The sequence below is a fragment of the Gekko japonicus genome, unplaced genomic scaffold, assembly GCF_001447785.1.
Source record: "Gekko japonicus isolate JY-2015 unplaced genomic scaffold, Gekko_japonicus_V1.1 scaffold103, whole genome shotgun sequence".
Taxonomy (NCBI): domain Eukaryota; kingdom Metazoa; phylum Chordata; class Lepidosauria; order Squamata; family Gekkonidae; genus Gekko; species Gekko japonicus.
In genome coordinates, this window is record NW_015160210.1 from 882,769 (window position 1) to 898,118 (window position 15,350).

The 15,350-nt window shown below is 50.1% G+C and overlaps 2 protein-coding genes across 2 annotated transcripts in view; one reads left to right on the forward strand and one right to left on the reverse strand.

Annotated features, from left to right (window-relative positions):
* Positions 1-15,350, reverse strand: part of SLC5A10 (solute carrier family 5 (sodium/sugar cotransporter), member 10) — a 162,911-nt gene that overhangs the window by 82,049 nt on the left and 65,512 nt on the right. The window lies entirely within an intron of this gene.
* Positions 1-15,350, forward strand: part of FAM83G (family with sequence similarity 83 member G) — a 52,177-nt gene that overhangs the window by 33,333 nt on the left and 3,494 nt on the right. Inside the window, exon 2 of the mRNA XM_015409508.1 lies at positions 1,382-1,549. Within this exon, the coding sequence (XP_015264994.1) occupies positions 1,382-1,549 (168 nt within the window). The remainder of the gene's footprint in view (positions 1-1,381; positions 1,550-15,350) is intronic.

The following is a 15,350-nucleotide window of genomic DNA, read 5'->3' on the forward strand; positions in this document are numbered from 1 at the left end:
CCACTGCATTATAGATAGGGTTGCAAGAATATTGTTTTGGAGGAGGAAGAAGAAGAAGAAGAAGAAGATATTGGATTTATACCCCGCCCTTAACTACCCAAAGGTGTCTCAGAGCGGCTTACAATCTCCTTTCCCTTCCCCTCCCCACAACAGACACCCTGTGAGGTAGGTGGGGCTGAGAGAGCTCTTGAGAGAACTGCTCATGAGAGAACAACTCCAAAAGAACTTGTAACTGACCCAAGGTCACACCACCATGGTCACACCTCCAGCCAGTTTGGTGTAGTGGTTAAGTGCGCGGACTCTAATCTGGGAGAACCGGGTTTGATTCCCCACTCCTCCACTTGCACCTGGCTGAATGACCTTGGGCAAGCCGTAGTTCTGATAAGAGCTGTTCTTGAAAAGAGCAGTTTCTGTCAAGAGCTCTCTCAGCCCACCCACCTCACAGGGTGTTTGTTGCGGGGAGGGGAAGGGAAAGGAGTTTGTAAGCCGCTCTGAGACACCTTTGGGTTGTGAAGAGCAGGGCATAAATCCAATCTCTTCTTTTTCTTCTTCTTCTTGTGTAGGAGTGAGCAGGGGTCGTTTCGTAGAAAAAGAGCTAGGGGAACTCATTAGCATAACTCATTAGCATATGCCACACCCCCTGACATCACCGGAAGTGTGTCATAAGGTCACACACACCACCCCCAACAGTCCCGGCCGCCACCGCCGGCCTTGCAGCTCCACTGCCGAGCCCCATGAGGGGCCCGGCGGTGGACCTGCAAGGCCGGCGGGAGTGCAAGGAAGCCCCGCAAAGGCCCTCCCTGGCCCCAGGCAGGCAGGGGTGGGGAGAGGCAGGGAGGAAGCAACTTACCCTCCCTCTTCTCCTGCCTCCTCCTGGCTGAATGAGGGCCGGAAGCAGGGGGCGGGGCTTCATCATGTGCCCCGCCCCCCATACCTCACCCGGGGGAACTGCGATCCCCCGCGATCCCCCCCGAAATGACCTCTGGGAGTGGGGAATCAAACCCGATTCTCCCAGATTAGAGTCCGCACTCCTAACCACTACACCAAGCTTAGCCTCCTAGGCACGGCCTGAACCTTCGCACAAGAACCTGCCTTACACCGAGTCAGCCCCTGGGTCCATCAGTGTTGGAACTGTCCGCTCAGACAGGCAGCGGCTGAAGTCATAGACTCGATGTACACTGATCTTTCTTTGCTATCCCAAAAACGGGGCAGGAACAGATGGGAATCTGAAGGGTAGATTTCCCAGGTGTTAAAAGGAGTTCTGATAACTATTTCGGCGTCTTCTTTAAAAACAGAACAGGACCTCGGGGAGCCAGTGAAACCGATATTCCCGGAAGACTTCCTATCAGAGTCTCAGTTCCCGTCTCCGTTCTGTCCGCAGGTCGTGGCCGTGGTCATGGACATGTTCACCGACGTGGACATCTTCAAGGACCTCATCGACGCCGGGTTCAAGAGGAAAGTGGCCATCTATATCATCCTAGAGGAGAGCAACCTGAAATACTTCCTCCAGATGTGCGAAAGGGCCCAAATGCACGCCGGCCACCTGAAGGTAATGTAAGCGCGAATCCAGACAAGTCAGCCACGCTACACCTTTGTAGAGAACAAGTGTCTTAGGGCACCGTAAAAACAGCTTTCTTATTCTGTGGGTTTTTTCATCAGCAGATATGGCTAAGGTTGCCGATTCCTGGAGATTTGGGGGCACTTAGAACGCAATAACCCCCCGGTGATTTTCACAGGAGGTGAGACGGTTCAGGCTGTGGTACGATTCTGCAGGGGCACCGAATTCAGCTTCCTCGGAAGCTCCGCTCTCATCAAAAGCCGCTGGCCCCAATGCTTGAAAAGCTAGGAACGCAAAGTATGCGATCGGCGCCTCCTGAAAATTATGCAAAATTAGCAATTTGCGGAGCTGCCAAAAACAGTTTGCTTTGGGGCAGAATTTAGCGTCGCTTGGAGAGACATTTAAATTTATCCTTTCCTTTCCTTACCGCAGAATACATACATCCCTGGGATACATTATCCCTGTGAGGAGACGTGAGGGGAAAGTACCGTCAAGTCACAACTTGACTTACGGCGATTCCATAGGGTTTTTGGGGCAAGAGAAGTTCAGAGGTGGTTTTGCCATTGCCCGCATCCGCGTCACCATCCTGGTATTCCTCGGAGGTCTCCCATCCAAACGCTAACCTGGCCCGACCCTGCTTAGCTTCCGAGATCTGGCGAGATCGGGCTCGCCTGGGCCGCCCAGGTCAGGGCATGTTGCCAGACAGGCTTAGAGAATGTGGCTTTCCAAAGTGAAGCAAGATTTGAGCCAGGGACTTCCCGGCTCCCGGCTCAAGCCACAGTGCCCGGCTGGCTGGCTCTCCCAGCTGTACAAGAAGGCGTATGTTGGCACGATCGTTTCCCTCGGCAGGCATGGGGATATCCAGGGCCGTGGGACATAGGACTGCCAACCTCCAGGTGGGGTTGTTGTTCAGTCGCACAGTCGAGTCCGACTCTTCACGACCCCATGGACCAGATCACGCCAGGCCTTCCTGTCTTCCGCCGTCCTCTGAAGTTGGCTCAATTTCATGTTCGTTGCATCGATGACACTGTCCAACCATCTCATCCTTTGCCATCCCCATCTTCTTTGACCTTCAGTCTTTCCCAGCATCAGGGTCTTCTTCTCCAGGGAATGCTCCCTTCTCATTGGGTGGCCAAAGTATTTGAGCTTCAGTTTCATTATCTGGCCTTCCAGGGAACAGTCAGGGTTGATTTCTTTTAGGATTGACTGATTTGATCTTCTTGCAGTCCAAGGGACTCTCAAGAGTCTTCTCCAGCACCATAGTTCAAAATAATCTATTCTTCAGCGCTCGGCCTTCCTTATGGGGTACAAATCTCCAGGTGGGGTACAAAGCGCAAAAAAACTGCTGGCTGAAATCACTAAAGGTGAACAAAAAATGTATAAAAATAATATTTTAATACCAAGTTTAATGACACAATAGCCATGTAACTAGATAAAGCCAAGGTGTTTTTACAAGAAACAGCAGTAGTGCAGAGAAGTCAAGTCCCAAAACTATTCGATGTGTCTCACTCCTGCTGTATTGTAATTCCGTAGTCCAACTTGACATACATTCATCATAGAGTGGACTCATATAGTTCCTGGAAAATCCATAAGAACATAAGAGATGCCAATGTTGGGTCAGGCCAAAGGCCCATCCAGTACAAGGTGCCATCAGCAGGTCCATCAGCAGGTCCACCAGTGGGGCCAGGACATTAGAAGCCCTCCCACTGTTCCATATAATCTTGGAATCCATATGCCATAGAGACGCATAGTTCGGATGCAAGCTGCCACGTTTCGAATAAGCCGTGATCCTTTGTGATTGAATAAACAGGCTTCTGTATGTGCTACTACGGAGATTGGGCCCCACTGTAGCCTACTGGTTCTGAAAAAGGATTGTTCGAAACACGGCAGCTTGCATCCGGACTACACAATACTGAGTTGCGTCAATTTCCTCGCTGTTTCTTGTAAAAACACCTTATCCAGTTATATGGTTATTGTGTTATATATGGTTATTGTGTTATTGAACTCGGTATTAAAATGTTATTTTTATACCTTTTTTGTTCACCGTTAGTGATTTCAGCCAGCGGTGTTTTGCGCTTTGTACCATTTCATACACGCTGGTTCCCCTCCTTCTTTTGTTAACCTCCAGGTGGAGCCTGGAGATCTCTTAGAACTACAACTGATATAGAGGTAACAGAGGTCAGTTCTCCTGGAGGAAAAGGCTGCTTTGGAGGGTGGACTCTACGGCATTGTACCCTGTTGGGCACTGTGTACCCTGTTGAGGTACCGCTCCTCCCAAATTCTTCCCCCGAATCTCCAGGGATTTCCCAACCTGGAGTTGGCATCCTAGAACTGCAACTTCTTTCCCCACCTAGAATTACCACTGCTCTCCCATTCTCCTGGAATTACAACCAGCCTCCCAACTACAGTTCCCCTGGAGGAAATGGCAGCTTTGGGGGGCGGGCGCTATGGCACTGCACTCTGCTAAGGGCGGTCCCCTCTTTGAAACCCCTCCCTCCCCCAAATCTTCACCGTCAAATCTCCAGGGATTTCTGAGCCCCGAACTGGCAACCCTAACAGAATGTCCCTGAAGACTAGTACACCGGGACACAGTGACGAACGATTGTTGATTGCCCAGCCGTGTAACGTGACCGAATGACAGAGCTGTGTACCTTTGCCTCTCACCATTTCAACCGGGCCAGAGGTGATCGCTCCTACTTTCGTTTTGAAGCCTGAAATGGTACTTTGACCCCCGGATCATAAATTGCACCACCTCTGGCCCGGCCCCAGCAGAAACGACAGAACCATCCTTTACTGCCGCCCCAGGTCATTTGCTTATTTGATAAAGCCAAGCCTGCCAGGGAAAAACAAACACCGTATCTTCGCCAAGGGAATATTCGAGGACAGTTTTCTTTGTGAACAGGGCGCCGGCCATGAAACGCTCTCTTGATTCCCATAGCCATGAACCAGTGAGGGAAGAGTGAACCTCCCTCTCCCTCGCAAATGGGCTTCCCGCCCACCTTTACCTGGGAGATCAGAGAGATACCCTAGAAAATATATGGAAGAATGGTAGACATTGTTGCCCCAGAAAGTTAGACCAGAACCAACAGGTTGAAATTAAATCAGAAGAGTTTTCGGCTAAACATTAGGAAGAACGCCCTGATAGTTAGAGCCAGTGTTCCCTCTAAGCCGAGTTAGTGTGAGCTAGCTCACAGTTTTTTAGCCGCCGGCTCACACATTTTTGTCTTAGCCCAGGAAGGACGGCTCCAGAGCAAACTAATTTAGGCGGTAGCCAAATCACTCGCTCACACCTTTAATGCCAGTAGCTCACGAAGTAGAACTTTTGCTCACAAGACTCCACAGCTTAGAGGGGGAGCATTGGTTACAGCGGTTCCTCAGTGGGACAGGCTTCCTCTTGGGAGGTGGTGGGCTCTCCTCCTTTGGAGGTTTCCAAACCGAGGCTAGATGGCCATCTGACAGCAACGCTGACTCCGTGAACTTAGACAGATCTTGAGAAAGGAAGGCAGGAAGGGTTGCCTCAGTGCTTAGTTCTGGGGCCTTTCTTACACACCCAGGGAAATGCCGATCGCCACTTTGGGGTCAGGAGGCAAAAACTCTCAGTTGGCAGAGTTTTGCCTCACCGTCGCCATCTCTGTATCGGGGGGGGGGGGGGGGGGGTATTTATGACTCGAGGCTTTGTGGGTAAAAGGAACAAAGAGGCGGTGAGTCTATCGCCCCGAGTTCCAGAGAAGGAGTTACTGGCCGCCTTCGGCAAGCCGAAACAAGCAGGAGGAACAGGTCAACACGCCGGCTTGGGAAACGGTGTCACAATCCGCCCGGCAATCGGAGGGAGTGTTTGCCGAGTGATTCAACCCTTGGCCCGAGCGGAGACTGAGCTTTCCTCAGCCGCTCAGCCGCCTTCGGGTGTTTGCTTCTGTTCCATTTTTCTTTTCTTTTTCTTTTCTCCTTCCCATCGGGAGATTGAACAAACAGATCTGACTTCATGAAGCCAGGAGGAGGAGGAGGAAGCAGAATGCTGGTCCTGTTTGTGGGGCTTTTTCCCTCGGCTGGGTGTTGCCAAAACTGCGCTCTTGGCCCTTTTGTGTCCTCGTGAAAGGGCCCGGACAGACACAGAAGCCAGGATTAACGGGGCTCTTTCGGCCACCCTGTGGAATCTCGGCCTGTGAGATCGGGTGAGCCCAGACTCTCGAGCGCACAGCTGCGTCGGCCAAATGGTATTTCGCCAACAAAGCAAACCCAGCCTCCCGCCCCGACTGCCCTAAATCTTTGAACAAAAGGTACCATCCTGAGGTTTGCGTCATGCACTGAGAAAAGAATACCAGACAGAAACAAAGGCACACCGGCCTGTGAAAGGCGGCCAAACCCACTAGCCAGACGACTGTCTTCCTTAAAACTGTTTTGCAAAAGCCGTGGAAGGGATTGGCCCACGGAGAGAGCCAGGTTTCTAGCGCGGATGCGAGATGCCTGTCTCGGTTTCTGTATTCTCCCATGCTGGAGTCTCACACACACTGAAGACGCTTGGCCACAAAAGTGGGTATGAGGACCGAAATCCCTGTTACGGATCACATACATGTTACTATGCACTTAAAGAAGCATCATGCGCCTGATTTAAAAGGACCTCTCCCAACACATGAACACATGAAGCTGCCTTATTTTGAAGCAGACCCTTGGTCCGTCAGATTTTTGTTGTTGTTGTTGTTGTTGTTCCGTCGCACAGTCGCGTCCGACTCTTCACGACCCCACGGACCAGATCCCGCCAGGCCCTCCTGTCTTCCACCGTCCTCTGAAGTTGGCTCAATTTCATGTTTGTTGCATCGATGACACTGTCTGACCATCTCATCCTTTGCCGTCCCCGTCTTCTTTGACCTTCGATCTTTCCCAGCATCAGGGTCTTCTTCTCCAGTGAGGGCTCCCTTCTCATTGGGTGGCCAAAGTCTTTGAGCTTCAGTTTCAGTATCTGGCCTTCCAGGGAACAGTCAGGGTTGATTTCTTTTAGGATTGACTGATTTGATCTCCTTGCAGTCCAAGGGACTCTCAAGAGTCTTCTCCACCACCATAGTTCAAAAGAATCTATTTGTCAGATCTAGTCATGTCTAATCTGACTGGCGGGGCCGTGGTGGCTCAGAGGTTAAGACGCTGAGTTGCAGACCGGAAGGTCTGTAGCTCGGCAGTTCGAGACCCGAGTGCTGTGTGACGGAGTGAGCTCCCGTCTCTGGCCCCAGCTCCTGCCAATCTTGCAATTCGAAAGCAAGAAGCTGCAAGTAGATAAATAGGTGGGAAGGGAACAGCATTCTGTGCGCCTTGGCGTCTAGTCATGCCGGCCACATGACCACAGAGAAGTCTTCGGACAGTGCTGGCTCTTCGGCTTGGAAACAGAGATGAGCACTGCATCCCTAGAGTCTGTTTCGACTGGCTTTCGAGCAAAGGAAACCTTTACCTTTACTGAATCTGACTGGCAATGGCTCTCCGGGACCTCTGGAGGAAGTCTTTCACCCTCCGTCCACCAAATTCAGTATTGTCTACTCAGACTGGCAGCAGCTCTCCAGGGTCTCAGGGAGAGGTCTTCCACGTCACCTACTGCCTAATGTGAAAACTGGTAAAAGGAACACTGACCGTTTGAGACAATGCAGATGACATCTAGAGGATGATGCAGAGTTGTTTTCTGTTGCCCCAGAAGGTCGGACCAGAACCGACAGGTTGAAATTAAATCAGAAGAGTTTTCGGCTAAACATTAGAAAGAACTTCCTGACAGTTAGAAACGGTTCCTCAGTGGAACAGGCTTCCTCGGGAGGTGGTGGGCTCCCCTTCTTTGGAGGTTTTCAAGCAGAGGCCGGATGGCCATCGGACAGCAGAGTGCTGATTCTGTGAACTTAGGCAGATAATGAGAGGGAGGGCAGGGAGGGTTGCCTCAGTGCTTAGTTCTTGGGGGCCTTTTTCACACGCCCAGAGAAATGCTGATTGCCACTTTGGGGGTCAGGAAGCCATTTTCTCCAGGCCAGTTTGGCTGGAGATCCTGGAGGTTTTCTTGTCATCTTCTGGGCATGGAACAGCGGTCACTGTGGGTGTGGAGGGGGAGGTATTTGTGAATTCCCTGCCTTGTGCAGGGGGGTTGGACTAGATGACCCTGGAGGTCCCTTCCAACTCTATGATTCTATGATTCTCTGAGACCTCATTACTGGCAGAAAACAGTGAAGACTTGAGATGACTACTGACGAAGGTGAAAGCGGCGAGCACCAAAGCAGGATTACAGCTGAACTTCAAGAAGACTAAAGTAACGACTGCCGGGAAATCATACAACTTTGTGGCTGACGATGACGAAACTGAAACGGTTCCAGATTTTCTACTCCTTGGCTCCATGATCAGCCAAAAGGGAGGCTGCATCCAAGAAATCAGGAGACTGAGACGGGGAAGGGGAGCCGTGCAGGAGCTAGGAAAGTTCCTTAAGGGTAAGGACGTGTCGCTGGTGAACAAAATCACGATAATTCGTACCGTGATATGCCCCGTTACCATGTATGGATGTGAAAGCTGAAGAATGAAGAAAGCCGTCAGGAAGAAATGTGGCATTGGAAGAAGAAGAAAAAGAAGAAGAGATTGGATTTCAACCCTGCCCTTCACTACCCAGAGGAATCTCAGAGCGGCTTACAAACTCCTTTCCCTCCCCACGACAGTCACCCTGGGAGCAATGCTCCCTCTAAGCCGTGGAGTCTTGTGAGCAAAAATTCTACTTTGTGAGCTACTGGCATTAAAGTTGTGAGCAAGCAATTTGGCTACTACATAAATTAGTTTGCTCTGGAGCCCTCCTTCCCGAGCTGAGACAAAAACGTGTGAGCTGGAGGCTAAAAAACAGTGAACTAGCTCACATTAACTCAGCTTAGAGGGAACACTGCCTGTGAGGTAGGCGGGGCTGAGAGAGCTCTTTCCAGGACTGCCCTTGAGAGAACAGCTGTGCCAAAACTATGGCTTGCCCAAGGTCATCCAGCAGCTGCATGTGGAGGAGCCGGGAATCAAACCCGATTCTCCCAGATTAGAGTCTGCGCACTTAACCACTACACCAAACTGGCAGGGTATAAATCCAATCCCTTCTTCTTCTTCTTCTGCAGCACCAGGGATGAAGTCAGTGGGCTGGGCATTGCATTGGGGATCCCTGATCTAGATGACCCGTGTGCTTTTCGGGGCTCCAAGGTGGATGCCAAAGTTGGAAGCAGGAAGAGGTGGTATCCAACTCAAAAGCAGGTGGAGACCCAGGCGCAGCCCTGAGGCTGGAAAATTCACCCGCCCCAGCTCTGAGCTGTATAATGCAGTCCTGAGAAGGTTTGGCGCCCGTTGGCTCACTGTTACCAACCACAACTGGTTCGTCTGTGCATCCATTTGTGCCCAGAATCATTTAGCATTTTGGCGGCTCCAACAATAGCATTTGCACACCCGACGCCTGCTCGAGACACTTCTGAGCCGTGGCAGACGTGCGGTTTTCACGTCAGAAAGAGAAGCTCTGCTGTATTGGGGGGCATCTTTTGTTTCTGCCACTCGACAATTTCAGGACCGTTGTCTGGGGTTGCCAACTCCAGGCTTGGAAATAACTGGAGATCTGGAGGAGGAAGAGATTGGATTTATACCCCGCCCTTCACTACCCAAAGGAGACTAAAAGAGGTTTACAATCTCCCTTATCCTCCCCTCCCCCCAACAGACGCCCTGTGAGCAGTGCTCCCTCTAAGCTGTGGACTCTTGTGAGCAAAAATTCTCCTTTGTGAGCTACTGGCATTAAAGTTGTGAGGGAGCGATTCGGCTACTGCATAAATTAGTTTGCTCTGGAGCCATTGTTCCTGAGCTAAGACAAAAAGGTGTGAGCCAAAGGCTAAAAAACTGTGAGCTAGCTCACACTAACTCAGCTTAGAAGGAACACTGCCTGTGAGGTAGGCGGGGCTGAGAGAACTCTCTAGACCTGCCCTTGAGAAAACAGCTCTGGAAAAAACTTGTGACTGACCCAAGGTCGCACCAGCAGCTGCATGTGGAGGAGTGGGGAATCAAACCCGGTTCTCCCAGAATAGAGTCCGCCACTCTTAACCACTACACCAAACTGGCTCTCAGTTTGAAGAGGGTGGGGTTTGGGGAGGGGAGGGATGTCAGCGGGGTAAAACACCATAGAGTTCACCTTCCAAAGCAGCCATTTTCTCCAGGGGGTCTGGCCTCTGTCATTTGGAGGCCAGTTTTAATTTCAGGAAGTCTCTAAGGCCCAAACAGGCTTCCTTGGGAGGTGGTGGGCTCTCCTTCTTTGGAGGTTTTCAAACAGAGGCTAGATGACCATCTGACAGCAATGCTGATTCTGTGAACTTGGGCAGATCATGAGAGGGAGGGCAGGAAGGGTTGCCTCAGTGCTTAGTTCTTGCGGCTGTTTCTTACACGCCCAGGGAAATGCCGGTCGCCACTTTGCAGTCAGGAGGCAATTTTTCTCCAGGCCAGTTTGGCCACGGATCCTGGAGGTTTTTTGTCAGTTTGGTGTAGTGGGTAGGAGTGCAGACTCTAATCTGGGAGAACCGGGTTTGATTCCCCACTCCTCCACATGCAGCTGCTGGATGACCTTGGGCAAGCCATAGTTCTCTCAGAGCTGTTCTTGAAAAAGTGCCGTTTCTGTCAGAGCTCTCTCAGCCCCACCTACCTCACAGGGTGTCTTTTGTGGGGTGGGGAAGGGAAAGGAGTTTGCAAGCCGCTCTGAGACACCTTCGGGTAGTGAAGGGCGGGGTATAAATCCAAACTCTTCTTCTTCATCTTCTGGGCATGGAACAGCGGTCACTGGGAGTGTGGGGGGGAGGTATTTGTGAATGTCCTGCGTTGTGCAGAGAGTTTGACTAGATGACCCCAGAGGTCCCTTCCGACTCTACAGTTCTATGATACAGTGTGGAAGGTGGCAACCCTACAATTGTCTGAGGAGTGGAAAACTTGCTTTTGGAAGAAGATGAAATAACTGATTCATTTGTTTGTTTTTTTACCGTCTCTGGGACTTTTGATTCCAGACTCCCTCTCAAAGCCGCTGTTTACAAGCTCAACAAAGTGTCGGTCTCTTGGCGCGGGGGAATATTTATAGTCCATAAATCTGTCACCTTCCTTCAATGGAAGACAGGCCGAGCTCAAGCGGCTTCAAAAGGCGTCTGGGAAGCACGTCAGCCGTCATTTCAGTCAGGAGCGGCAAGAAAATCCTGACTCGCTTTCGTGTCAGCTCCGCCAGCGATTCTATCTTATAGCCCTTAGCAAGTCACTTAAAAGGCCTGTTCTAACAATGGCCACGGTGGCCTCACTCACTCCTCTGCTTTACTCTCTTTTTCACATTTGAAAATGATGCACTGCAATCCCATTAACATAATACGGCAAATTGTACCGGACTGGAAGGAGATTAGTGTTTTCTTAGGGTTCCCCACATTAAAATGGCCACCTGAGTAACTTTTTGTTGTTCAGTCACACAGTCAAGTCTGGCTCTTCGTGACCCCATCACGCCAGGCCCTCCTGTCCTCTGACGTCCTCTGGAGTTTGCTCAATTTCACATTCGTTGCCTCGATAACACTGAGGAATTTCAGACGGGCGATATATTCCGGAAGAGGAACGGTTCCCAAACGGTTTCTGGTCTGTCATTTCAGACAGAACCGTTTGAGAACCAGTTCCCTTCCAGAATATATTTGTCATTTCATACACAATCGCTTCTGTCCCGTTTAAGAAACGGGGCTGAAGCGTTTTACCAGTCAACCACTTCCAAGTACTCCTCAGTTTCCTCTCCCGGTTCCGATGCACTTTTTCCCACTGTTTTTCACCCGCGTGGGCGATCTCCGGCTTTTTTTTTTTTGAACGCTTGCTTTATAGCGTTATAGCGCTATAACGGAATAGCATTCTATCAATCCCATTGGAATGCATGGAGTGTTTTGTTATACTGATATAGCACTATAGCGCTCTAAAGCGAACGTTCCAAAAAAAATCCGGAGATCGCCCGCACAGGGGAAAAACAGCGGGGGGAAAGCAGGAAAAAGCGGTGCAGTCTGAAATGGCAACCGCTTCAGATCCAGCTCTTTACCGGAAGGGGAAAGCCATGTGTGAAATGGCAGCCCTATACCAGTTCACTTCAAAACGGATCATTACTGGCTTGAAACTGGGTGAAATTGGGTAATGTGAAATTCCCCCCTGTCTAACCATCTCATCCTTTGCCGTACCCTTCTTTTTCCTTCAGTCCTTCCCAGCATCAGGGTCTTCTCCAGGGAGTGCTCCCTTCTCATCTGGTGGCCCAAGTATTGGAGCTTCAGCTTCAGCATCTGGTCTTCCAGGGAACGGTCAGGGTGGATTTCTTTTAGGATGGACTGATTTGATCTCCTTGCCATCCAAGGGACTCTCATGAGTCTTCTCCAGCACCAGAATTCGAAAGCATCTATTTTTCGGTGCTCGGCCTTCCTTATGGTCCAACTCTCGCAGCCATACAGTACTACTGGGAATACCATCGCTTTGACTATACGGACTTTTGTTGAGGGGGGATGTCTCTGCTTTTTATCATGCTGTCTAGGTTTGCAATAGCTTTCCCCCAAGGAGCAGGCGTCTTTTAATTTCATGACTGCTGTCACAAGACGCAATCCACTGGAGAAGGAAATGGCAACCCCCCCCCCCAGTTTCTTTGCCAAGAAAACCCCGCGGACCTGATTAACTAGGACAGCTAGATTTCAGTCCAGTAGTACCTTAGAGAGGGGCTGCGGTGGCTGAAGTGGTTAAGACGCTGAACTGCAGACTGGAAGGTCAGTAGTTCAGCAGTTTGAGACCCGAGTGCCGCGTGACGGAGTGAGCTCATGTCTCTGGCCCCAGCTCCTGCCAGCCTAGCGGTTTGAAAGCAAGAAATGGCAAGTAGATAAATAGGTACCACTTTGGTGGGAAGGGAACAGCATTCTGAGCGCTTTGGTGTTTAGTCATGCTGGCCACATGACCACGGAGAAGTCTTCAGACAGTGTCGGCTCTTCAGCTTGGAAATGGAGATGAGCACCGCATCCCTAGAGTCAGATTCGACTGGCTTTCGAGCAAGGGAAACCTTTATCTTTACTTATCCAGAGCAGAAACCCCATGGACCTGAGTAACCAGGACACCTAGATTTGAGTCCAGTAGTACCCTTAGAGACCAACAAGGTTCTTGGGGTATGAGATTTTGACACTCTCACAAAGCTTATACTCCCAATACCTTGAGGGTCTCTAACGTGCTACTGGGCTCAGTTCAAGAATATGACAAAGGGAGATTTAACACTTGGAAGTTCATACCCAAAAAATCTCATTAGTCTCTGAAGTGCTACTGGACTTGAATTGAGCTGTTCTACCGTAGACCAGCATAACTGCCTTCTGAAACGGAATAGCTAGATCAAAGTGAGCGGCCATGTTGGTCCGAAGCAACAGAAAAAAGTTAAGAGTCCAGTCAGGCACCTTTAATAAGACCAACCGAGTTTTATTCAAGGCGTGAGCTTTTGTCTGCACGCACCCTTCGTCAGACATTGAAATGGAATTACAGATCATACTGGTACATATACCTACAAGGTGGCTTGTTCAATTGGCATGCAAAGCAGTGAAGTGTTTTTTTAACTGATCAAAAGAATGACAAGCTCGGTTTCTGGTTATCGTCTGCTTCGGTTCAACTGGGGGGGGGGGAACACATAGGTAATAAATATGTCAGAACTGGAGATTGACGTACCATAAATTGTGAGGAATTCAGTCATTTGATCCTATCAGTCATTTGATCCGATCCATCTCCTTTCTAGCAAACTGAGAGCCAGTTTGGTGTGGTGGTTAAGTGCGTGGACTCTAATCTGGGAGAACCGGGTTTGATTCCCCACTCCTCGACTTGCAGCTGCTGGATGACCTTGGGCAAGCCGTAGTTCTGTCAGAGCTGTCCTTGAAAAAGAGCAGTTTCTGTCAGAGCTCTCTCAGCCCCACCTCCCTCACAGGGTGTCTGTTGTGGGGAGGGGGAAGGGAAAGGAGTTTGTAAGCCGCTCTGAGACACCTTTGGGTAGTGAAGGACGGGGTATAAATCCAATCTCTTCTCTTCTTCTTCTTCTTCTAGCATGGAGGCAAACTTTAAAGCATCCTGGCTGTGTAGAGTATTTTTCTTCTCCCCAGAATAGAGAATTACATTCAAATCTACCATTCCAAATTTTTATAGCTAGATTCACCCGTAGACAATTGTCCATGCGTGTAAAGTGCCGTGAAGTCATAGCTGACTTGTGGTGACCTCATAGGGTTTTTCAAGGCCAGTGAGAAGCAGAGGTGGTCGGCCATGGTCTTCCTCTTCACAGCCTTCCTTGGTGGTCTCCCATCCAAGTGCTGACCCTGCTTAACTTCTGAGATCTGACAAGAGACTTATGGAGACCACAGCAAGGGGCTTCCCAGGCAAGTGAGAAGCAGAGGTGGTCGGCCATGGTCTTCCTCTTCACAGCCTTCCTTGGTGGACTCCCATCCAAGTACTGACCCTGCTTAGCTTCCATCGGACAAGATTGGGCTGTACCATTCCACTTTCCCTCCTGAGCTGATTAATCAGCCATAAATGTGATGTTGGGGCAAAAAGTTCACACAGATTTAATAAGGAACGTTCTTCAGGCCATCACAAACTGAATCCAGCAGAAACTGAGGGACAGAAACATGGGAACATGGGAACGTAAGAGGAGTCATGTTGGATCAAGCCAGTGGCTCATCCAGTCCAACACTTTGTGACACGCAGTGGCGAAAACCCAAGGATATGAGGCGGACCTGTAAGTCATGGGTGACCATGATACCAAAACACAGGGTGGGGGCCCGGGACCCAACCTGTGCCCTCTGTAATGCATGAAGAGACAGTGGGTTGTCCAATGCTCCCTCTAAGCTGTAGAGTCTTTGTGAGCAAAAATTCTACTTTGTGAGCTGCTGGCATTAAAGTTGTGAGTGAGCAATTTGGCTACTGCATAAATCACTTTGCCCTGGAGCCGTCCTTCCAGAGCTAAGCCAGAACTGTGTGAGCCGGAGGCTAAAAAACTGAGAGCTAGCTCACACTAACTCAGCTTAGAGGGAACATCTCGAGGCGGACTGAGGCGGCCCATCTCGGAGGAGCAGATTTTGAAATGTGTTTATTTTTTATTTAAAACGTTTTCGTGACACCTTTCCACCCGGTCAGGGCCCCTTTCACATTAAACATTAAAACTTTCGAACAATTAAAAACAACACAAAACAATTCAATAAAAACACTTGAGCAACACCAGAACCGGGAAGGGAGGGGGGGGGGGGAGGTTAGTAGATGTTATTGGTGGTTTGCCAAACAAAACGAAACAGTCCTCCAACCCAACTGGCAGAAGACACTGATAGTGGGAGAGAGACGAATCTCCCTGGGGTGGGAGTTCCAAATTTTTGGTACCACAACTAAGAAGGCCCTTTCCTTCTTGGGTTGCCACCCATCTAGGCGAAGCAACCAAAACGGGATCTCCAAAGATAACCAGAACTGCCATTAAGGGGCTAGGAAAGACTCAATTATGTTGAGGGGCGGGCACCATTTCCACGTTCTGCCTCGGGCAACCCTGGCCCATAGCCCATCTGCAAGGGTGCTTATTAGCCCAGAAACAGAACTGCCTTTTAAAATCTCCTCCCTTGATCAGTCAGACTAGAATAAGGAAGGGATGCCACACGTAGCCAGTCAGACATCTCTGTGTTAACCTCACAGGAACTTTGTGTGGTAAATGCCAAACAGGGTTGCTGCCAAACCATTCTTCAGCACCGGATACCCAACCACGAATCAAAGAATGGATACCAGCAAGGCTTCCTCTAAG